The 23,422-nt window shown below is 46.6% G+C and overlaps 1 protein-coding gene across 1 annotated transcript in view; it reads right to left on the bottom strand.

Moving 5' to 3' along the window:
- VWA5B1 (von Willebrand factor A domain containing 5B1) overlaps window positions 1-23,422 on the bottom strand; it is a 1,692,038-nt gene that overhangs the window by 949,367 nt on the left and 719,249 nt on the right. Inside the window, exon 8 of the mRNA XM_069610372.1 lies at window positions 21,893-22,069. Coding sequence (XP_069466473.1) covers window positions 21,893-22,069 — 177 coding nt within the window. The remainder of the gene's footprint in view (window positions 1-21,892; window positions 22,070-23,422) is intronic.

Genomic DNA, 23,422 nt, shown 5'->3' with positions numbered 1-23,422 from the left:
AGAAGTGTGTTGAGGCTGTCAAACCTCTTATTGCTAAAACGCTGAGCCCAGTAACTACAACCAACAACAACCGTCAAAAGCAAGTGGAACATGCTGCTAATAACTCGAGGCATGTAGGGGTTCTTAATTGCATGCAGTTAAATACACGCGTGCTCATTAAATACTCGCTGGATGTAGCTGATTACATCAAATTGCATACAATGAATCTTTTGCCATTACTGAATCATGGCTGCACAATGTTTTCCAGCATTAACTCTTGCCTTGCCCACAGACTTCTACATCCTGAGAGAAGACTGCGCCTAAGGGATGGGTGGAGAGTTAGCCCTACTATACCACCATTTTTTTATTTTCTTTATTTTTACATTTATAAAGCACGCATCAGCCTTCAGTCATCGTGGACTCTTACAAGAATACTTTCTTAGTTACATTACAGGAATACTTTCTTAGTTATGTTACATTAATCATTTCTTAGTTACGGTACAAGACTACTATCTTAGTTACATTACAAGAACACTTGCTAGTTGCAGTACAAGAATACTTAATTACATTACAAGAGTACTTTCTTAGTTACTTTGCAAGAATACTTAATTAGTTACAGTACAGGAATACTTACTTAGTTACATTACAAGAGTACTTTCTTAGTTACATACAAAATTGCTCCCTTAGTTAAATCAGATACACTGAAAAAAGCTTAACTCAAAATATAAAATGGGATAGCCGGCCCTCATGTTGCGTGGGCGGCCACTTCATCACATGCGGTTGCAAATACAGGTTACGAAAGTCAGCAGTGGGGCACTGCATGGTGCCTACCCCAGGTAGCATGGAGGCAGAGCACCCAGATGCAAGAGTAAGACAAAGGCACAGCATCAGGGGTAGCCAGGGGGGGAGTGGGCTAACACAGCCTCACCGCTGACCAGGGGGGATCAAGGGGCAGACATAGTGAGCGTGCACACAGCATCACAGATGACTATTTATGGGCACTGTGCTAAAGGTGGGTTGTGTTGAAGAGAAGACTGCAGAGCTGGAGATAAGGGCCAGTATAAAGTACGTTTTAGAGACACAGTAGGTGCTGTATGATGGATGATACGGGTTAGGAGAGTGCAATAGCAATACCATATAATGGGAATGTTCTTACCCGCAGATATTCAGGAGAATTTGGCAGTCAGCAATGTTAGAGTTTTGTTCCAACAAGGTCCCTTATAATGCATGATGAGATGTAAAGTAACAGGTCAGCCCTCCAGTCCCCCAGCCTCAACAGGCTCGGGACAGGGCCTTAGATTAGGCCTTGGATTTTGGCCGGCTTCCACCTGCCGGCTGGGGCTAATCAGCTGTTTTCTTTGTCCCGGGCGATGGTTGCTAGGCAATCCAGTAAACACAGGCGGCTCTGAGATTCAAACGGAGAGCGGCGACCATTTTAAAATGCCTGGTAATAGGAACGAGCATTGCAACTCGCTACAGATTAGGAAAATCGATAACATCTGCCTATCAGATTGTGAACTACTAATGGCCAAGTTATACACAAATCACAACAAGACTGTTAATATCTTTCTCATTTACAGGCCACCTCAGAACATGCCAGATTTCCTACTTAACCTTAGTGATTTAATCGAGGCTAGCCTAAAACCTAAATCAAAGATATTGCTCATAGATGACTTTAATCTGGGCTGTAACTATACATCAGATACCCATTCGACATTAGTCACATAAACACTCTGTGATTTGGGCTTCATACAAAATGCTAAAACATCCACCCACGCTAAGGGCAGAATCCTGAATTGGATTCTTACCCAAAATCTCTCCATCTCCAATGTGGGCTGTGACCCTTGCCCCTGGTCTGATCATTATATACTCGAATGGAGCATGTCTTTTCCAAGTTTTCAGAAAACTAAACCTGAAAAGAGTTTGGTGACATGCAGGAACTTGACAAAAATTACCCCAGACGCCCTGTCCCCCTTTATAGACGCCACCATCCACACATTTGACTCTCTGAATTCCACTGAAGAGCTGGCCAAGGCTTACGGTGACACTCTTGAAAGAGCCATCAATCACCTGGCTCCACTGAAAACACGCTTGTTTAAAGACAGGCCAAACCAAAAATGATTTTCCCCTGGTATCCACTCCCTAGGCACAATTAAACTCTTGCCACTGAAGCAATGGGAAAAAACTCACTTAGCAGAAGATAATACCACCTATACAGATGCAACAAAAATATACAAAAAGGCAATTTTGAAGGCCAAAAAACTCTATTACGATAATAGGATAACTGGAGCAACCTCCAGCTCAAGTGAACTATTCAAGATTCTAAAGGAATTAGAGGATCCCTGCCCTGTTTCCCTTCTGGTGGTAAAGGATGCCAGTTAGTGTACATCCATCCAACAGGCCATGATGAACAAAATAGAGAACATACAAAAGAATTTTGCAACCAAATCCAGCCTGGTATCGAAGCTAATGTGACCCTACCACCGGCACGCTCTGACGCAGACATTGTCGAAATTTGAGTTCCAGCCCATCTCTGAGCAATATGTCTGTAAGGTACTCAGTCAACTAAAACCCACCAACTGCAAGGGGGATGCTTGTCCTGCAACAATAATTAAAGAATACGGTAACCAACTTGACCCTCTCATCACCAAATTTATAAATCTCTCTTATAAAGAGAATGTTGTCCCCATCGGTATCAAAAAAGCTTGGATTTCCCCGCTCATAAAGAAACTAACTCTTGACCAGAACGTGCGAGGTAACTACGTGAATTACGTGACAATATGGCACAATTACAGATGAAGGATTTGCTGTTTAAGCATAAGATCCTGGGACCAAAGCAATCAGGGTTTGGACGAGGCCAGAGTACTGAGTCAACTCTGCTTGATCTTAAGACCAATATGTTCAATATATTTAACATTGGGAACTCAGCTCTGCTGGTGCTACCAGACCTGTCTGCATCATTTGATCTTGTGGATCATACCATCCTTGTGGACAGACTACATAGCACAGCACATTTCTCTTCCACAACAACAAATTGGGTTCAATCATTTCTAGCTGATCGTACTTCATGAATCTTCTTTCCGGACTCACTGGCAAAGGAATTCTGGGTCTCCTGCAGTGTGCCGCAGGACTCCTGTATATCACCTCGATTATTTAATATGAACATGCTACCTCTGTTCCAACAACTGGATGCAGCTGAGATCATTTATGCCAACTACGCTGATGATACTCAGTGCCTTATGCCACTATCAGGTAACTATATCAGCGACCCCATTGCCCTAAATTATATCTATGAGAGGATACAACCATGGATGTAGATGAACAGACGGAACTGATGGTTGTGGATACAGCTCAACTGCGGAAAATTGGTCAGAAGTACTGCGATTTCAACATCACTGGATGCCTGATTAAAATCCAACCCAAGGTCAAGACTTTGGGAGTTACTCTTGATCAGAACTTATCAATGAAGGCACATGTAAGAAGCTTAGTCTCCGGCTCCTCCTATTACCTGAAATTGTTAGCCCAGCTTCATCCCTTCTTGAGCATCACCAACTGTGTCATGATTGCTCGTGCCATCATAGGGGCCAAACTTGACTATTGCCCTAGCCTTCTGCTGGGGGTATCCAAAGTGAAACTATTTCAACTACAGGTTGTCCAGAATAATGATGCATGCATTGTAATGGAGATGGGCAGGCCAGACCATGTCTCCTTTGCCAGAAGGGCTCTGTACTGACTGCCAGTGAACAGTTGTGTCCTGTGCAGTGTGCATTGCATAAAACATCGATGCCTTCATGGCCTTGGCCTGGAATATTGAACCCAACATCTTCATTGGCTGCCGGCACACAGGACACTGTGTTCTAACAACACCTCTCTTTTGGTGACACAATGCTCTAAACTCACCTGTATGACAAGAGGGTCATTTCCGCATGCTCCCCCGAGTCTCTGGAATGAGCCCCGGTCATTCTGCGAGCGTAGACATCATTTTCTGCCTTTAAGAAGGGCCTGAAGACAGCGCTATTCTGCTGAGCACCACTGTGTACTAGCAATCTCTGTGCCTTCATGTCCTGCTTCTCTTCTTCCTGTTTTACGTATGTATGTCCTGTCTAGCACCTGTATGCCTATGGACCTTGTCTGAGCGCTATATAAATAAATTCAAATAAAATAAATACTCATGAGAGTTAATTGAAGCGGGCCTGCGAAGAGCCCTGTTCACAGAATTAACAAAGGGCAGGAAACCCCAACACCTTTTTGACATACAATGTGTCAGCTTGAAGCTAGCTACCTCCCCTCTGTATGAAGGGCTGTGAATGTCATGCCTGGTACAAATGCCCTGCAGGGCAACCGTCTTTCAGAGGGAAGAAGCATGTAATTTGAGGGGGACAGAAAGTCTGTTCTCACCACAAATTTCATGGGAGACCTGCGCTTTGCTCAGGAGTCACAGACAGCTCAATTAACCAGAGAGACACTTTGATCCACAACAGACAGGAAGATGAGTGGGACTTATTAGCACATGTTGTCAACCCTTTGCTTTTCTGTTGCACATCACTCTGGTTATGACCTCACGCATAACAGAAGATTGTTGGTTGGGACCCAGGATTGGTTCATTAAGGTAGGCGTAGCCTGCACCAATCACTGGGGCCCATTTGGCTTTAAAAGAGGGCTTGGCCCCTCACTTAACAGATCATCCGACGACTTTGAAAGGAGTAAGAAGAAGGACTCATTTGGACCTTGGCTGAAGGTACAGTCAGCCTTACAGCTTCCACCAGTGAAGGAAGAGCAGAATATCCAAGAGACAAGCACGATCCCTCTGCTAAATATCTCCCAGGGAGCAGAGGAAGATACCAAACTCAGATGACCTGTCCAGCAGCTCCAGAACTGGTACCCAGCCAGCACACATTGTACCCTGTTAGGTTCTTCCATCAAGCTTCCCAAGTGGGAAGTGCCAGAGAGTCTCTGAACAAAGGACAAGGCCGTTGCCTGCTAACACTCTCCTCAACTTTGGGCCGTCCACCTTAAAGGACTGCACAAGCCCAGCGAAGAAGCTAAAAGGAATGTTACAACAAGCATCAACCAGCATCCATCTTTTAAGGACATTTTTGAGGCAGTCGAGCCCTCAAACTGTGACCGGCTGCACCACCGACTGATGTCCCGCTGCAGTCACTAAAGCTATCTGAGATGCCTCAACCAGTGTTCCAGATCTGCCAACAGCACAGACACAGTGATTCTTGACCCTGAGCCACCATGTAAGCCAGCCTGCAGCCGTCTGCCCAATCTTACTTGTCAGATAGCCTGCTGCCTGATACCCGCAGCTGTCTCCCATCTTGATCTCTGTCGCAGGAGCTGAAAAGCATCCTGGAACAGACTTGGCACTGTCGAGCATCAAGATCATTTCAAGCACCAGGTACATTGTGGTTCTGGACCCTTGGTCCTTCTCCGAAGGCCCTTCGTGACATTTACAACTACTTGCTCACTTGGTGCTGAAACAAAATAACCTTGAACAGTTAAGACTGATTGCTTTACCGACTACCCTCCTGTCAGTATCCAGAGTGCATCCCTTTCCTTTGTGAAACTGTCTGTCCTCTGTGTCCCTTTACACGGTGGGTTGTATTTTGTAGTGTGCTAGAATTGTCTGTTGTAATGATAATAAAGTAGATATGTTTATACAACCTTGATTGGACAGTGCCTTTTATCATTGAGTAATGTATTTTTGCTGTGTTTGCAACTAACCAACGATACACAACCTTGCAGAGATAAGCCTGCCTTTCGTCCACGTTACCAAAATTCGACAAGGAGGTTTATATTTTACTTGTGTTTCCAATCTGTTCAGATCCCTTCTGGTGTACTAGAGGTGTGGGGCTGATTGTTGGTTTATAAACCGATATTCATCCCTGGATGACTGGTGCCGCAGAAGTTGATTCATCACATTGGTGTCAAGCGGTCAGATCATTTGGAGCCTTGCTCATAGCTTAGTCACACAACGATAAAAGTACTGTTGCAGGCAGCATTTAGTCACTGCTAGGTATTAGTAATAGTCATGGATCATGACATGCAGACTGAAAAAGGCAGGACCAAGGATGTCCTGCATGTCTCATGTCAAGAGAGGGGACTACCCCACAGCACTAAGGTTAATACACCTGAGTTGCTGACCAGCCTCCAAACTTGGGTAGAAGTGAGGGCAGTTGGGGGGATGACCTCAGGGGACAGGCTAGGTCCTGTGTACCCAAACGGACAAGACCTTCCAGAGGGGGAAAATGACAGGGACGACTGCATGAGCAGTGTTTCTTGCCAATCATCCCGCCGGGTGGCAAGTGTGGTTTCTCAAAACTTGAGAGTGTCAGTGAGGATAGGGGCTAGTGCGGCATCCCACAGGTCCCAGGCCTCAGCTCAATTTCTAAGTGTCCCAGTAATTGTTTTTCCAGCTGTCAATGAGGTAGCAGCTAGAAAGCTCCTGCTCGAGGAGAGGAGATTAGTGCTAGAGGAACAGAAACAGCGGGACAAGGTCACCGTAGAGCGGGACATGGCCACCATAGAGCTGTGCAAGCTGGTGCTTGAAGAGATGGAGGCCAACAGATCCACCTCTAGCGAAAGCAGCAATAGTAGCTCAAACCAGAGTGACCGGGATAAGTCCCGGCGGCACATCCCCAAAGACTTAGTGCAGGTTTATGAAGTGGGGAAGGATATTTGTGACTGGTTTGAAGCGCTTGAGCTGGCTTTCCAGCTACAGGAGTTAGATGAGGTACTGTGGGGTGCTGCTCTGATGAGTCTCTTACCAACAGCAGGGATGATGCAAATCTTCAGTTAACTCCTGAGGAAAGGCCCGTTTATGAGAACATGAAGGCAACCCTCCTCAGGAAGTTAAGTAAAATCCTGGAACAGTACCTCAAGAGCTCCAGAGAGCTCGTAAAAAAAATTTCAAAACAGCACAGGTGAGTGAACACTCCCCGTGCGGATGGTTGAATTCCTCACATGCCCCCCAGCCTCAACATGTGAACCACCACCCTACTGAGGGTCTGGTTCGTCATAAAGGCAAAAGTAGCGGCTGAAACCATTTGCATTTGAATGCTGAATGCTGAGAGTCTTGCTTGTGCTGGATGTCCATATCTAATCCCTGTAAGGAAATGGCTCAATGCAAAAGCTTAGGGTTCTCCCCTTTCATGGTCATTAACCATCGTAGAGGCCGGTGGTCTGTTTGGATCGTAAAGTGGGACCCACAGATGTAGGGTTTCAGCTTCTTTATGTCCCACATAACCGCATATGCCTCTTTTTCCATGACAGCCCAGTTCCTTTCCCTTTTTGTCAACCGCCTGTTAATGTAGGTGACAGATTGCTCTTCCCCTTCAGAATTCAGCTGTGCTAACACTGCTCCACTCCCAAAATCAGGGGTGGCTGTCTGGATAATGAACTCCTGACCATAGTCTGGCACTTTCAAAACTGGGATCCTGCGCAATCCATCCTTTAAATCCTGAAATGAGTTTTGACAGACGGGGGTCCAAGGTACCTTCTTTGGCATTTTCTTGGAGGTTAAATCATTCAGGGGCATGGCAATGGTCCCGTACCCTCTGATGAATGACCGGTAGTACCCGGTGAGACCTAAAAATGCTCTCACCTGAGTCTGTGTGGTGGGCCTGTATGTTTGCTTCGAGAGGTTGTTTCTTACCTCCACCAACCAAGTGGCCAAGGTAAGTCACTATGTCCTGCGCTATCTGCCACTTCGTGGCCTTGATAGTCAGGCCTGCATTCTGCAGCACCTGAAGAACTTGTTTCAAGTAGGATAAGTAATCCTCCCAGGCGTGGCTGGCAACAGCAATGTAGTCTAAATAGGCGAAACTGACGTTTTCCAGAAAAAACAAAACCTGGTCAACCATCCGCTGAAACGTGGCATGGGCATTCTTCAATCCTACTCTTCACTGGTTTACTGTCTCCAGTGTCCATATCATGAGTGCACCAATCTGCGTGAGTGGAGGCAGAGAAAACAGACTGGCAAACTGTCCCAGTAAATGGTGACTGTCCGTTGCTGTTCTGACCGGTCCATTGCAAGATTGACACCTACAACTGACCCACATGTGGCTTCAATGTGCAAGAGGTCTGGGAGGAGATCGGTCTCCTCCACAGTCTCTCCGTCCATCACTAATGCCATGACCAAGTCATCCCGGCTATGATGGGGTTTTAGCCGGTTGACCGATATTAGGGACTGACGGTTGACCGGCTAAAACCCCATTACCGCCTTGCTTGCCAAACTGCCTGCTGCTTGATACCCGCAGCTGTCTCCCATCTTGCACTCTGTTGCAGGAGCTGCAAAGCATCCAGGAACTGATTCAACGCTGTTCAGCATCAAGATCATCTCAAGAACCAGGTACATTGTGGTTCTGTCCCCCTGGTCCTTCTCCGAAGTGACATTTATGACCCCTTTCTCCCTTGGTGCTGAAACCAAATAACATTGAACAGTTAAGGATGATTGCTTCACCAACTACACTCCTGTCAGTACCCAGAGTCCATCCCTTTCCTTCGTGAAACTGTCTGTCCTCTGTGTTCATGTACAGGGTAGGTTGTATTTTGTAGTGTGCTAGAACTGTTTGTTGTAATAATGATAAAGTAAATGTTTGTATACAACTTGGACTGGACAGTCCCTTTTATCATTGGGAAATAATTGTATTTTCGTTGTGTTGCAACTAACCAATGATCCACGACCTTGCAGAGATAAGCCTGCCGTTCCGTCCACATTACCAAAATTGGACAAGGATGTTTATAATTTACTTGGGTTTCCAATCTGTTCGGATCCCTTCTGGAGTGCTAGAGATGTGGGCCTTATTGATGGTTTAGAAACCAATATTCATCCCTGGTCCACTGGTGTCGCGGAAGTTGATTCATCACAGGGAGAAGGGTCTAAAGTGGGGGCACAACAGCAAACACAGTACCACCCAGATTTGGGCCCATTCAATAGAGGCCGAAAGCACCTAAAATGGAGACACAAAAGTAAATGCAGTAACATCTAGATTTTGGATACCTCGATAGTGAGTGTAAATGCCTAGAATGTGGCACCACAGTGGACAGTAGATAATTGGCCTACATGGAAATGATGGTTACCTAAAGCAATTTGCTTGGATGTGAGATATTGCTGCCTGACACAATCTGCCCAAATGCGAGATATGACTGATTAACACACTATGCCTAGACACGAAATATGGGGCTCCATTACAATGTTGCCGGTCCAGAAACAAGAGTGCCGTTAAGCTCACCTGCACCCTTGTTTCCGGATCGGCAAACTCTGAATCTGCCTGCCGTGGCCGCTCTGCCCGAGAGGGCTGACCGTGCCGGGCGCAGTGGCCATGGAAGGCAAACCAGTCACGGAAGCACCAGCACTGTTAGCAACAGTGCCGGTGCTTCGGTGTCCCCACTCCCATAGAGTCCCATAGGATTCTATGGGAATGGGGACTTACAATTATCGGTGCCTGACTTGCCAGGCCGCCGGACTCATAATGACTTGGTGGCACTGTGAAGTCAGGCGCCGGTAAAATATTATGGGTCCGCGGGCAACCTGCCGGTAGCACCGACAGGGTTACCGCCGGACCTGTAATGAGGCACATGGAGTTATTCCAAGAACATGAACAGTTGTCATTCTTTATGTTGAGAAGAAAAAGCATATTGAGATTCTGTTTAATGACATGCGCTTTAGCCTCTGTTTTCTTATGTTGGTCATTTGCTTGACATTATGCTAAGATCATGTTGGCACATCCTTAAAGCACAGTCATTTAATTACAATGGGCCTCATTACGACCCAGGCGGTAAGGGGTTAATGGCGCCGTAAAAGGTGGCGGAGCCGTTAACCCCTTACCGCCTAATTACGAGGTCCCTTTGTGGGTCCCTACCTTGACGGCTGGTTTTACCAGCCGTTAAGGATTGGACCCTCAAAGGGACCTTGGAGGTAATTACTGTACCGCAATTTGCGGTACCGTAACTACCGCCTTCCCCATTTCCATTGAGCCCTATGGGGGCAGAAATGGGAATGGGGAAGGGCCAATGGTCAATGGGGAATTACTGCCCCGCCAACCTTGGAATGGGGCGGTAATTCTGTCATTCACCATGGCGGAATCGGTAAAATACCGGCGGCAACCATGGCGCTACTAGCGCCATGGTTACCACCTGGGTCGTAATGAAGCCCAATATCTTCACATTTAATATCACTAGTGAGCCACATTATGAAGTAAATTAATGTGAGAGGGCCCACGTGACCTAGTCTCTCAGTACAAAGTCGAGTTACGGGACAGGATGCTGCTTTTCAGCTGCTTCCCGTCCCGCAATTGGCATTTTAAGATTTGGAAGGTAACCGAGCATCAATGTATTGGTGCTCTGATTTATTTGACTAAAATCCCTAAAAGGATACATACTAAAACCATCACTTTGTGTTTCCACAGGAAGAGGTGTCAGCATTTTCGCTAATGCACTTCATCTAGCTAAGAAAACCACCAACCTGGATAGTAAGGGCCTTCCCCTTAAGTCTACATGTAGAATTATTTAACATGTATGTATTACTACTCCTGGCAGTAACCGTGCCGGTGCTACCGGCAGGTTGCCACTGGACCCATAATGATTTACCAGCACCTGACTTCCCGGTGCCACCGAAAGATTACAACCCCGGCAGCCCAGAAAGTCAAGCGCCTGCAAATTGTGTAAGTCCCCATGGGGAATGGGGACCACGGAAGCACCGGCACCATTGTTAATGGTGCCGGTGCTTCCGTGACGGGTCTGCCTACCATGGCCGCTATGCCCACCAGGGTCAGACCTGTCAGGCACAGTGGCACCAGCAGGCAAACCCGTAGTTTTCCAGTCTGGAAACAACAGTGCCGGTAAGCTTACTGGCACCGTTGTTTCCAGACCGGCAAACTTAGAATGAGGCCCATAGTCTTCATTGCAGGGTTGTCTACAAAGACACTTAACAGGCCTTGACAGGCACGGTATTGCTGCACCATTAAGTAAGTGATTTTGACATCACTACCCAACATTGATTCATCGGTTAAAAAGAGCTGCAATGACTAACACTTTTCATTAAAAGATCGACTTTTCCTCTTTCTTTTGACAGTTTTATCTATATTAATAAAAGTCGCCACTGGCAGCAAATATCCTCACAAAGTTAGTGTATTTTTATGAGTCTAAACCCATATTTGCATCTTTGAGTTCCTCTGAGATTATTGGCATTACTGATTTATATTATCCTTTAATGGGAAGACAGAATGCACCTGCCTGAAGAGGGGAGAGTTTGATTCCTGAAACACGTAGCAGCAACAGGAGCGCCATTTACCATATATCATTGCCCCACACTAAGAAATTCTCCTGCAGAGTTAAGCAGTCGCACTTGTCTCAAGAAAACAAAACCTTTTTGGATTGCACATATCCAATGCATTAATTTTCACAGATGATTTGCAAAACTACTTTAAGATCTTTTAGTTGCTTGAAAATGTAAATAATTACATGTCAACAGAATCAGTTGATTCATGTTGGATTTCCCTAACTTTTCTCATTGCATTTGTGCAAAATAAACATTAAAAAACACAATATATATTTAAGATCGTGACTTTTGGAACAATATCAGGATATTCCCACAGGAGTGCCCGAGTGCCTGGAAGAACCACACGTCCATAGTATTCTGTCTCCACGATTACCTCACTTAATCCCATGGAAGCATACAATACTCGGTAGGGTGTCCCCACACACAATTTTCTATATTCAAGGACGGTTTAGCTCAGGAGAATAATTTAGTATACTTAGACTTTTCTGTCTTTAACCTACCACAAAAAACACTTATTAGTCCTCTGCTGAAATATAAAGCCCAAACTCCTTCAACTCAGATGATAAAGATCAACTTGAAGTATGGGACCTATGCTGAGCTTTTATGAGGGCAAAGTTATTCCAAATATATGCTGTTGAGTTGCTTTGTCAATGGGTTTGTGCCTACCTTGATGAAATTGAAGCTTATTTTTAGTAAAGTTTTGAGAGTTTCCAATGCAATTCCTTTAGCAGCAATAAGGTATGAGCTATCACTTAAGTCCATACAGGTGAGAGTTAAATGCAGGCTCTTAGTTCTGTACCAGAGACTATTGTTGCCTTTTAGAAACATCTGGTAGGAGGACTTGAGTAACGCCGCGAGCTGCAGCAATGTTTTTTACTGTATGTGCTCTGAGAGACCAGTGTGAATGCTTACTTGAGAAGATTGGAAAAAATCAAACGGCCTTTGCGAGCAACCGGGTGTTGTTAAAACTGCACTTCATCAGGAGGACTGGTGCTCTACAATTAATATGTTTCATGTAGACCCCTCCCTAAACCATCTACAATTGGTGTAGTGGTCCCATACACGAACATCATTCCAAATCGGCATCTAGGTGAGGATAAAGCGGAATTAAAAACCTTAAATAGCTTGCTGATCAATCGTAAGGCACTGAGAGCACAACACACATTTGTACATTAGGAAGTTAGCTCAGAACGGTGTTTTAACTTAATGTGATGTACTAAGGCTGATGATTCTGAGTGGGTGTTTCTATCACAGGTTTTATGAGAAGTCTAAAATTAAAGGACACGGTCTAGTGGCATCGACAATAATGCAATATTTTTTATTATCATATTTTCATAAAGATTTTTAGAAAATCACTCTAATTATTAGTTAGAACATTTTGTGAGTACACTGTTTACTGCCCGCTCCAACCCCGCACCCTCGTCCCGATTCCCTTCCCTCCTGCCTCCCGGTCCGTCCCCCCTGCTCTGATTGGTCCTCTGGTCCATGTTACCCAAGCCTTTACTGACCTTCCCAGGGCAGCCCTTCGGCTAAGGGCCCAGAGGCAAAGGGCGGCTCCTCCAATGGTGGCTCCAAGATGTGTCTGCAGGTGTCAGCAGGGGAAGCCAGAAGTCAGCAGACACCAACAAAAGCTGTGAGTGTGGCATGGGTGGGGTGTAGAGCAATTACTCTATTCCAGAAAGCCCCTGCCACTCTAACTTTCCTTTTGATAGGCTTACATAATGCATGCTTAGAGAGACTTGTGACCACTGCTAAGGGACTTTAAAAGTTGCCCTGCAATACATTCCAACTTACATACCAATGTCATCTAGCGCAACACCTGTAGGGAACTGTGAAAATTAGCCTGCATCGCATCTAGATGGGATCAAGATTGTTTAGCCTGCACCACACTTACATAGAATTCTTAACCTTGGCCTGCGTTGCATCTAGAGAAAAATGTGAATGTTATGCGTGGCGGTCCCCCGTGCCCGACTCGGGCCATTCCACCTAATGGAGGGCTACCACGAACAGGTACTATTAAAAACAGACCATACATTGGACATGCAACCTCTAAAGACAGGACAACTGAAATTAAACACATGAACGATGCAGAAAATAGTTTATGTGCCACACTTAGAATTGAGAACGTTAGCCTGCGCCGTATCTAGATAGGATTGTGAATGTTAGCATGTGCCACACCTAGATGTAATTTGGATGTTAGCATGTGCCACATTTAGAATTGAGAACATTAGCCTCCGCCGTATCTAGATAGGATTGTGAATGTTAGCATGTGCCATACCTAGATAGAACTTGGATGTTAGCATGTGCCACACTTAGAATTGAGAACATTAGCCTGCGCCGTATCTAGATAGGATTGTGAATGTTAGCATGTGCCACACTTAGAATTGAGAACATTAACCTACGCCGTATCTGGATAATTATTGTGAAGACTAGCGAGTGCCACACTCAGACGGAATTATGTAGATCAGCAAGTACTACACTTAGACAGAGTTGTGAATGTTAGCATGTTAAATGTAATATAACCCACTAATCGATATAGGCTCAAACTCCCTGCAAACTTATCTCACAAAAAAACTCACACATCCATCTCTCGCACAACAAGCCGCACGCACTTCACCACACCTCAACAACACATACGCCGCACCAACAGCACACGCGGACTGACACAAGCCAATATTCGCACCAAAGCTCAGCATCCGGTGTTTAGCGAGTTGAAGTTGCCAACAGTACACCTCTCCTCTCTCTATCCTACTCCCTCTCAACCTTACCCATCCCACCTTCCCATTTACAGCTCCACCAGAGCGCCTGGGGACCTATTCCGTTGGTGACGGTGCGCTATATAAGTACCTTTAACATAACATAACATTTAATCGTGTTTTTATTGTGTTTCGAATTGTTCGAATTTTTGATGGGATTTTTTCTTTAATGTATATGTAGAAACTTATTTTTTTATTTCTGTTTCTAATATTGTAAAGGTTAAAGTTGTCTTTAACCAAATACAATAAAACAAAAATCAATAAATAATAAGGCACAGAACAAAAACAAACAAATAAACAAAGCGTGTGCTGAGGGCATAGCCATTTTTGGGTAAGCAGGCTGGGTGTAAAATTCCTTGTTGCTAGCACCCTCTGGCTTGAAGGCTACGGGGTCTCCATCTAACAGCACACTCGCTCCTGAGGCAACGAGTCTAAAATGAGTCTAAGGCTAGGCTTTGGGGTTTGCTTGCATCCTGCCGCACATTGCTTTGGTTTTCTCGCTGCATCCAGGTCATGGGGCAGTTCTTTGCGTTCAGCCTGATGGGGAAGTTTGGAGGAAGGTGGTGGTCCAGGGGGCGAGCCCCTAGGGCTAAGCATCTCGACAGCTCTTGTTTGCAAGACCCCCTCATCCTTAGAGAATGGGGAATGAGTTATCACAACGCTACTCATGTTATCATCCTCCTATGGATGAAATGCTTCGCAGGCTCATCCATGGTACACGTTTGCGAGCTGCTTGCACACATATCCCTGTAGAATGTGCTTCAGCATCTGAGGTAAGTTATACATTAAATTCAAATTTTCTATTGTGTGGGTTTGCTTCTTAAGGATAGGTAAAACACGTGTGAAATGCAATTCTGAAGTGGACAAGCAGAGTGTAGCCTAACTATGAGGGCTAACCAGTGCGTCGCTCAAAGGCTCGCACCTTTGATGTCACTTGCCTTTGCATGATGTCACTACCTTCGCTTGACATTTCCTGTGACGTCACCGAGACCAAAGGCTCGCGCGGCCTTGTTCAGGGCCCACACACAGGCGTCTGACAGAGTGAGATGTCACATGCGTTGGCTGCCACGAGGTTGGCTCTGGAAGAGCGCCCAGAGGTTCCTCCGTGGGAGGGATGGAGCAGGCTTGGAGTGTACACGCGGCCAGAGACGTCTCAGCTGCGGAAGACGATTGCCACTTGTCACTAATTAAATAAGCCATGGGCAGCCGCGGCAGCTGCGGCGCCACCAGCAAGCAGTAAACTGCAAGAAGAGAAATCCCGACAGGCTTCGAGAGAGGAGCTGTCACCATTACCCGCGTCTCGTCCAAATTGATTAATTGAGTATCCGTGGGTGTGTGGGTGTGTGGAGGCCTCCGACGGAGCCCTCCGGGACGGAAGCGATGCTACCATCAGATAAACAGCTTGTTGCTGCACCGCTTTCAGAGATGTTATCGCCGCCCGCCGGGGACGTGGGGGTTGGAGAGATGTCTGGGACTTGAGCTGACCTTCTCTGAGGGGGTTCGTTGGATGAGATTACCTCCCCCGCATCTCCACATGGCGTCCACCGCGACGCACCATCTACGCACAGGGCTTCGGGTAGCGTCGTGTGGTGTCTGGGGGAAGGAACGTGAACCTTTGCTATACAAAATTCGCTCCATCTGAAGCTTAGCTTTTGGCGACACTTGGCTGCAAAGTGGCCGCGCGCAGCCGCCGAGCACCTGATGCTCCACGCTGCCAGGGGTTGGCAGTCGGTTTAGTTCGCGCTTTCTTCCCCTGCAGCTGTTCTTATTGCAGTCCTAAACCCACAGTCAAGGCTGGTAGGAGGGAGGGGGCGTGCGCCCCTGCAGGCAACGACTCTGACACACAGGTCAGTGAAGTGTCTCCATTGCACGTCAAGACTTGAATTGGATGGAGACTGACTCCAGGGGCCTAAGACAATTGCGCTGGCCATTGTACCGGCTCTCGCTGGGTCCGAGATCCGGCATCAGATCTCTAGCCGGATCTCGGTAGCCGGCCTGCCTCCTCAAACACCAAACCAAATGATATGATATGCTATTTATAATGTGCCTATACAAAGCGCTCTTCATCCTGCTGGACTCACCACTTTTCATCTGGCGATATATTAGGTACCAGGCTCGCCGCTCCTGCGTGTCCTGCACTGGTAAGTAATGCAAGTTGCACCCCCTTCCCAGTCCACCAAGGCGTCTTTGAACCTCAGCGAACCCGGGGGCTTGGCACCGGGTTATCTGGGCTCTGTGCGAATACACTGGAGAGTAGATTATGTCACTGAGCCCGCCTTGCAGAGATGAATGCAGGACCACAAGTACCAGGATGCAAAGCAAAAAGAAAGACTGACAAGCTGTTATGCAAGTATCTGATAGCGGCCCTGGGCTGGGCACTTCCACGCAAGTTTTAGATGTAGATTTGTGCCCCACCCCCCACAACTTCCTTCTGGGAAGCTGACAGCTGTCTCTTTATCTCAATAATTAACCAACGTGTGGATGCATGCAGGAGAAAGCCCAGAGCATGTGGACTGAATTCCCTGGTAGTGTGCATGCTTTTTGCATGACTCTTTTGGCCTTGTGCCCAGATTTGGGTTGCACCACTGCCATGGAAGTGGTTTAAAGTGAAATTGATACACTGGGCCTCATCACGAGTTGGGCGTTGCCGGGGCTATTAGCGTTACCGTCAAACCCCCGGCGCTATTAGCGCCGGATCACAAGTTTGGCGGAACGGTAAGTCCCCATTCCCCATTGGGCCCAATGGGGAATGTTCAGTGCTACTACCGCCAGCGGTATTAGCGAGCGTTAATAGCGCAGAAAATCAGCAAAGTCGCTGCAGATTTGCCCTCAGCTCAGAGCTGGGGGTAAGTCCTGACAAACCTATGATTTGGCAGACCCTTAAAAGCGGTGGTAATATCGTTACCGCCGCATTTAACGGTTACCGTCAAACTCCTGATGAGGCAGACAGTGTGGAGTTTGGGCAGGAAGCAGCATGAAAGAAACTGCAACATTTTAAAAGTATTTTGAACATTTGCTTTGATCAACTGCCCCCTCTGAACTCCATCTCCTCTGAATTCCGCCCCCTCCTCCAAACTCCGCCCCCACCCTGGCCCTTTTGGCATCCTCTTTCAAATTGTTTCCATTTCCACCACTGACTAAGACAAAACGTGGGCGGACACCTAGCAAAACACTTACACCCCCAACACTAAGGGCCAGGCGAGCCCCAGTGCTACAATTTCATTGGGTGATGTGGGATGACCCTTCACATTTTGCAAGAGAGGCTAATGTCAGAGACTGCGGGAGGGGTAAGCCTACTTGTATGGGAGCCTCAAACTGGTTTTTACACATTCTAATAAGACTATTCTGGTGCAGCTTGAATGTGAGGAGCTGTTAACTCTCTCCACTTCTCTGAAATCACTCACCTAAGGACGGCTGCGGGAGTGATCTGCCTCCTGCCCCTTCTACTCTTACAATCATCCCCTGACTTGCAAATACGCAGGGTCAGCAGAAGATGAGCCGAAGCTCATTTCAAAGGTCTGCTTGCCCCCCCCCCCCTCAGCCCTCCATTCCCCCAGGGTGGCCACCTTTTTTAAATGGCCTAATTGAAAATCCACTTTAGCTCACTGTGCCTTATTTTCATTAACTTCCACCGTTGGGATCATATAAACCAGGTAATATTTAAACAAGTGAAATAGAAACAAATTTATAAAAACAAATATAACTCCCTTCTAAAAAAAGAAAGTGGCAAAGTTGTCTGTACAAGGAATCAAACAGAGCATTGCAATGTATCTTAAACATAGATTTCAAGTACATTCGCTCAACCTGCTGAGCTTCCACCTTTCTTTTCGTCCTTAAACATGTATTCCCTGATAAGATCAATGTGGCTACATCACAGAGTGGAAAATGCAGTGGCAGAGGGTGGGTGCTCGCAAAGTAGGAGGGGAACACTCATCGCTAGGAGCAAGTAAATTGGCGTGTAGAGCAACATATGCAGTGGGGCAGGCTAACACAGTCTTGGGCAGTGGGAGCCAACACAGTATAACACTGGTAGACAGCAGAAGGCCAGGAATTCGTACCAGGACTAAACGCTATGGGTTACATGTGATTTCATTGAATCCCAAAACTACGAATGAAATTTCAACGGATACAGTACAATTAATACCAAAATAACACATTTATTTTTCGTTGTTTTTTGGGGGACCCCCCAGAATAAAGCCCCGCTGTTTTTTTACTAATGCTTTTCCCCAACCCGAAACCACCATTCCCACTCCCAACCCCATTTCTAGTTTTTTCCCAAATTATTTTTGTTTTTGTTGTTTTTGTATTTGTTGTAATTTCATTAGTTATTTTATATTCGATATAATCACTGCATACCAAGGCATGTTCAAGCTGCAAACCTCCAGTCACTTGTCTTCCAGCAGATCTGTCAGACACTCTGAGAAGAGAGCACAGGGGAGGGGCACCAGTTCTTTTGCATCCCAGGCCTAGTCAGCACCCTGCCATGATGCAACCAATTTACAAAAGAAGCAAGAAGGAGGGGGCTAACGACCCCCCTATACAGGGATGAGCTAACGAGGAACAAGGTGGAAAGACAAAGGGTTCATGAAGGCTGAAGGGCTTGTATGAGCACTGGGATTGAAATGTTAACGTATTGGAAATTCAGCAAGGTGTCGAAGGGCAATGAGGCATGTATGTAGCGCTGCTGGGTACTGGGAGGCTAAAGTCAGTGATGGTGTCAGCAAAGGCAGCCTGGACCATGCTCACTGAAAAAAGCCATTTGATGTACAGCGTTAAGGTAATGTTTATAATACATCGCAGAGGCCACCCCCCTGTGGCTCAGGGTCCATTTCAAATGAAAAAGTTGAAAGGCCCTGACAATGCCCTTACAAGAACTAACACCCCATTATGATTTCAATTGCCTAAAAATGTATGCATGCGAATGCAGTTGCTAAAACATTAGTGATGCTTCACATTAGTAATTTCCGGGGCTTTAACTATTGTCTGTGTCCTGTTGTGTCCTGCCATGGATCTGTAGGTTAGTCAGGTCAAGTCAGCATAACCTAAAATGTCGGGGGGAGCTAAAGCCCAATCTGCCCAATGGTCCTTGCGCCAATGCTCAGAGGTATGCACAAGCCATGTTCCAATTTGCGGGACACTGGCTAGTGGTGACTTCCTTGCAATGCAGGGGCTGCCTGGATTGTCAGTTACACCCAGGACTGGTCATTGGAGCGGCTCTCGCCGGATCTGAGATCCAGCACCAGATGTGTAGCCGGATCTCGGGTTCCGGCCAGAGTCAGCTTCCCCAAACCCCTGCTCTGCACTGTGGAGAAAAAAAAAGCGCACAGGAGCAAACTGTAACTTTCTCTGGTGACCTCATGCAAGAGGTCACAAGAGGAAGTTACAGTCCTGAGCCACGACCCGATTTATTTATTTATTTATGCAATGTTTGACGGATACATGGACCCAGATTATTTATTTATTTACTAAATGTTTTTCTGATACGTGTATCCGACAAACATTGCATAAATAAATAAATATACACGTATCCGACAACCATTGCATAAATAAATAACCCTATTAACATCACACATGATGCAGCCCCCCAACTGCTTTCAGAGGGGAGCTGCAGGAGCTGTACTGGGTCTGGTTCAAGTAAAGGAAAACGTTGCTTATGGCGAACAGAAATCACTGTGTTTGAAAAGTACGCAAGGAGAAGTTTTTTTAATAAAATGGAATGCAAATTGTGCATTTTAAAGAATATTTACTCAGCAACACTGGTAAAACCATTTTCCGCATAGTGAAGTAACTCATCACCAGTGCCATGGAAGTGGTTTAAAGTGGAATTGATATATAGTTTGGAAAAGAAGCAGCATGAAAGAAAAAGCGCAGTTTAAAACTATTATTTTGGACATTTCCTTTGATCAGAGGTCAACTGCGAATTCCGCCCCCATTAACCCCGCCTCCACCCCAGCCCTTGTGGGACCCCCCACGAATTTATTTCCATTTCCACCACTGGTTACACCTAGGACTAAAGTCGAGCATACACGCGGGTGGACAGAGTCCACCCACTTCTGGGCAATGCTGCATGGGCATCCCACAAGCGAGGCAGGGTAACTGCTGTTACCATCGGCAGCTGGGAGAGGGGCAGCCCCAACCCCCTGCGCCTGCTCCTCTCCTTCCCCCCAGCTACGGAGACACGCGGTCTCGGCAGCACAAAAGCCACGGAAGGGTAAGGTGCAAACAGTCATCGCACCCTTCCTCCAAACAGCAAGGTGCTAAGCGCCATAAGGAAACAACCATCAGGCAGGGCCCAGGTTCAAAGTCTGCCCCCACCAGGGGGTCAGACAGTCGGCTATCCGGCCGGGGGCTGCGACAACAGCGGCCCCCACCACATGCACAACAAAGACCCAGGGCCTCCCGGGGTCCTATAAATGAGAGCAGCATGCTCAGAGTAAACACAATCTGTTTGTGGACCCTGAACGGATACCCAAGCAAACAAGAGGTTCACTGTTTACTCAGTGTCTTCCAAATCTTCTTGCTTCTTTACCACAGAACCCACCCACCCTACAAAAATCGGAGAAGAACAAAAAGAAGTACAAGGCACTGTACGGTGCCCACAACAAGTCGTGGGACACACGGGTCAGAGGGGGTAACCTCAGGACCCGGTGCCCAAAAGTATAATACCATCATGATATGTGATATTGTTATTGTCATAACCCATATCTGTACAATAAAATCCTACAGCCTTTTTATTGCCAACACTTGAAACAAGTTGTGAGCCTATCATTATGGGTGAGGGTTTGGGGTTCGGCCATTACTAAAGCATGCATATGGGTTCAGCAGTTATTTCAGAGGGTGGGCTCAGTCCCCCCCAGCTAAAATGAGAAACTCTGAAAGTCTTCTTTAAATGTATACATTAAAGTCAACCTCAGAGATCAAACCTGCAGCCGTCAGGTATGCAGGCCGGACACGTCACCACTGCACTATATAACCTGATGAAAGCTGACAAACAACTAACGCTGAAATGTCACATTTCCGTACTGCATGTTCCAAGGAAAACATTTGTATTGGTTCATGGAGTTTAAAACATGCACACCTTTAAATGTTTTCAAAAACACAATTAGAGGAAAATACCCTCTCTTTGTTTTGTGTGTTGATTTTATGAAAGGCAAATACCATTCGTCCTGTGCAATTTCGGTGGTTATGCAAAGCCAATTTAATGAAAAGTCCATCTTTCACCTTGATATGTTAATTTATGGAGACCTCACATCCCATTGCATTTGTTTGAGTTTGAGTTTGAGTTTGAGTTTATTATTTATAGCGCGCGCCAGACCCGAGGGTAACCGGGCGCGTTGTTCAAGGATACTTTAAACTTTACAGGTTACATGTTGATGAGCCCCCCCCTATATTTTTAGGACTTGACCACTGGTTACACCCCTGATTTCCCCATAGGCAAACGGGGAGATTTCCGGACATGATCACTCCTGTGAAAAGCCGTTGGGCTGGAGCAGGCAAAAACTAAGCTCACCCACTTGTGAGAGGCTCGTACAGGGGATAGGGGTTTGGCAATCACATGTCAATTCGTGCCTCTGATACACGGGTAGGCTTGGTGCAATGTCAGTGACACAAAAGACCCTACTCTGGAAGACCAAAGGGCTGGGGCAGTCAGCGGCACATCGGGCAAATGCCCCTGGTGTAAATGAAGGCTGTGGCGGTCTCAGTCACATGTTAGGATTAGGCCAATGTATACCCTCCCAACTCATTTTTCCCGCCCCCTCCCTGCATCCTCTAATAGTAGGCCTTCATGTCGAGACAACCCATGTCCTCTGAGTGGGCTTCTCAGCCCCCGCTTCCTATCCTACACCCCCCACTCTCCCGGATGCTCCCTTACCTTGACCCGGTTGATGTTCACCCCGCTCATGCTGCCGCTGCGGTCCAGCAGGAAGATGTACTCGCCCTGGCTCCTGGTCAGGTCCGTCTGGGCGGAGCGCAGGTTCGGGCAGAAGTTCAGCATCACCACCGGGTGGTGGGAGATGTCCTTATTCAGCCGCTTGCGGATTATTTCCACCTAGAATGGAGAAAGGAATTGGAATTGAACGGCTGGAGTACATGCTCCGCCCATTAAGGAAGAACAAGGGGCTGCAAAGGGCAGGGAGAGTGAAAGGTTAATTTCTGTGCTATCCGCCAAAAAAAGGTTCTGAATATGATACATGTGTCCGACAGGTATAGCTCATTTCAGGTCACAGGTTTTCTAGGGGCCTTATAGGCTAAGACATGCATGGCATAGCGGGCATTGTGTCAGGCCACTAAGTTCGACCTTGTATTATGCCTTTGACAGGTATTGTGTAAACTAGGGCTAGTGTGAGGCCAGATAGTATCCACTATGTCAGAAAAGTGCACCAGGCATTATACAAGCTTTTGGGTAATGTCTCCTGTTAAGGCTTGTACTTGGCACAATGATAACCATTATTCCAGGTAGACTTGCCATCTGACTCCATGTAGGCAGGACACCATGTAGCAGTACTGGAATTTCACTTCTCTATCAATTGCCTGCTGGGAGCTGTAGTTTTGGGTCACTTCAATAAAATGGACCTGACCAAAATGGTACGAAGTGATAAAATCGCGGCAAAATGTCGCCTGTATAAAAAAATCACGGCAAAAGTGCTGTGGTTTGACCCAGTAAAGGTGTACCCCATTATACCATTTAAGGGGAGCAGGGGTTGCGGGGGTGTCCCCTGCTTCCCTTAAATGGTATGATGGGTCCAGGGGTTGCAGGGTTGTCCCCTGCAACCTTTACATGGATTACGACGGCAAAACCACAGCCCTTTTGCCACGATATTTTGTAACCACGGCCATATTTAACGCGATTTTAACACATGAAACCACCAAAACTAAAGTAAAAACAAATCCCAGGATTGGAGTAGGGGTCATTCCTGATATGGAGTCAGGTTGCAACCCAAGTACCCGGTCTTATTTCGGCCATTGTACCAGACCTTATGTCAGACTTACGGGCAAGCATTTTAGCACGTCCCGTGTCAGTCCTCATTGTATCAATCACTCACTTCATCGGAGCTGTTTTGAACTGTTTCACACACTCGTTCACCCGTTTGTAAAGCTGTTCCAAGCGCATTGTCACGCACTCTATTTGTCGTTTATAGGGTATATAGAGCAGTGGAAAGATTCCTGATAAAATGCATAAGCCCTGTGAGACAGGAGCAGGGGACAGGAGCAGGAGTTATAATGGTTGATAGCCCCCGGTGAGAAAGCGGAACGTGTTCTAAAACCTTCCAGCACTTTATGGGGCAGAGGCATGCATCACATTGAAGTATGAGGTCCCCTCAGTGTGGCAGTGTTAATGAACCCTCAGCAAGCAGTGCAGAGGTCCCACACAGCAGAGACTTTCAAAGTAGGCAGCACATCT

This window comes from Ambystoma mexicanum, chromosome 8 (genome assembly GCF_040938575.1).
Source record: "Ambystoma mexicanum isolate Mex_15411 chromosome 8, UKY_AmexF1_1, whole genome shotgun sequence".
NCBI classification, from domain to species: Eukaryota; Metazoa; Chordata; class Amphibia; order Caudata; family Ambystomatidae; genus Ambystoma; species Ambystoma mexicanum.
Note: the sequence above shows the minus strand (reverse complement) of the source record. Positions and strands in the feature narration are given on the sequence as shown.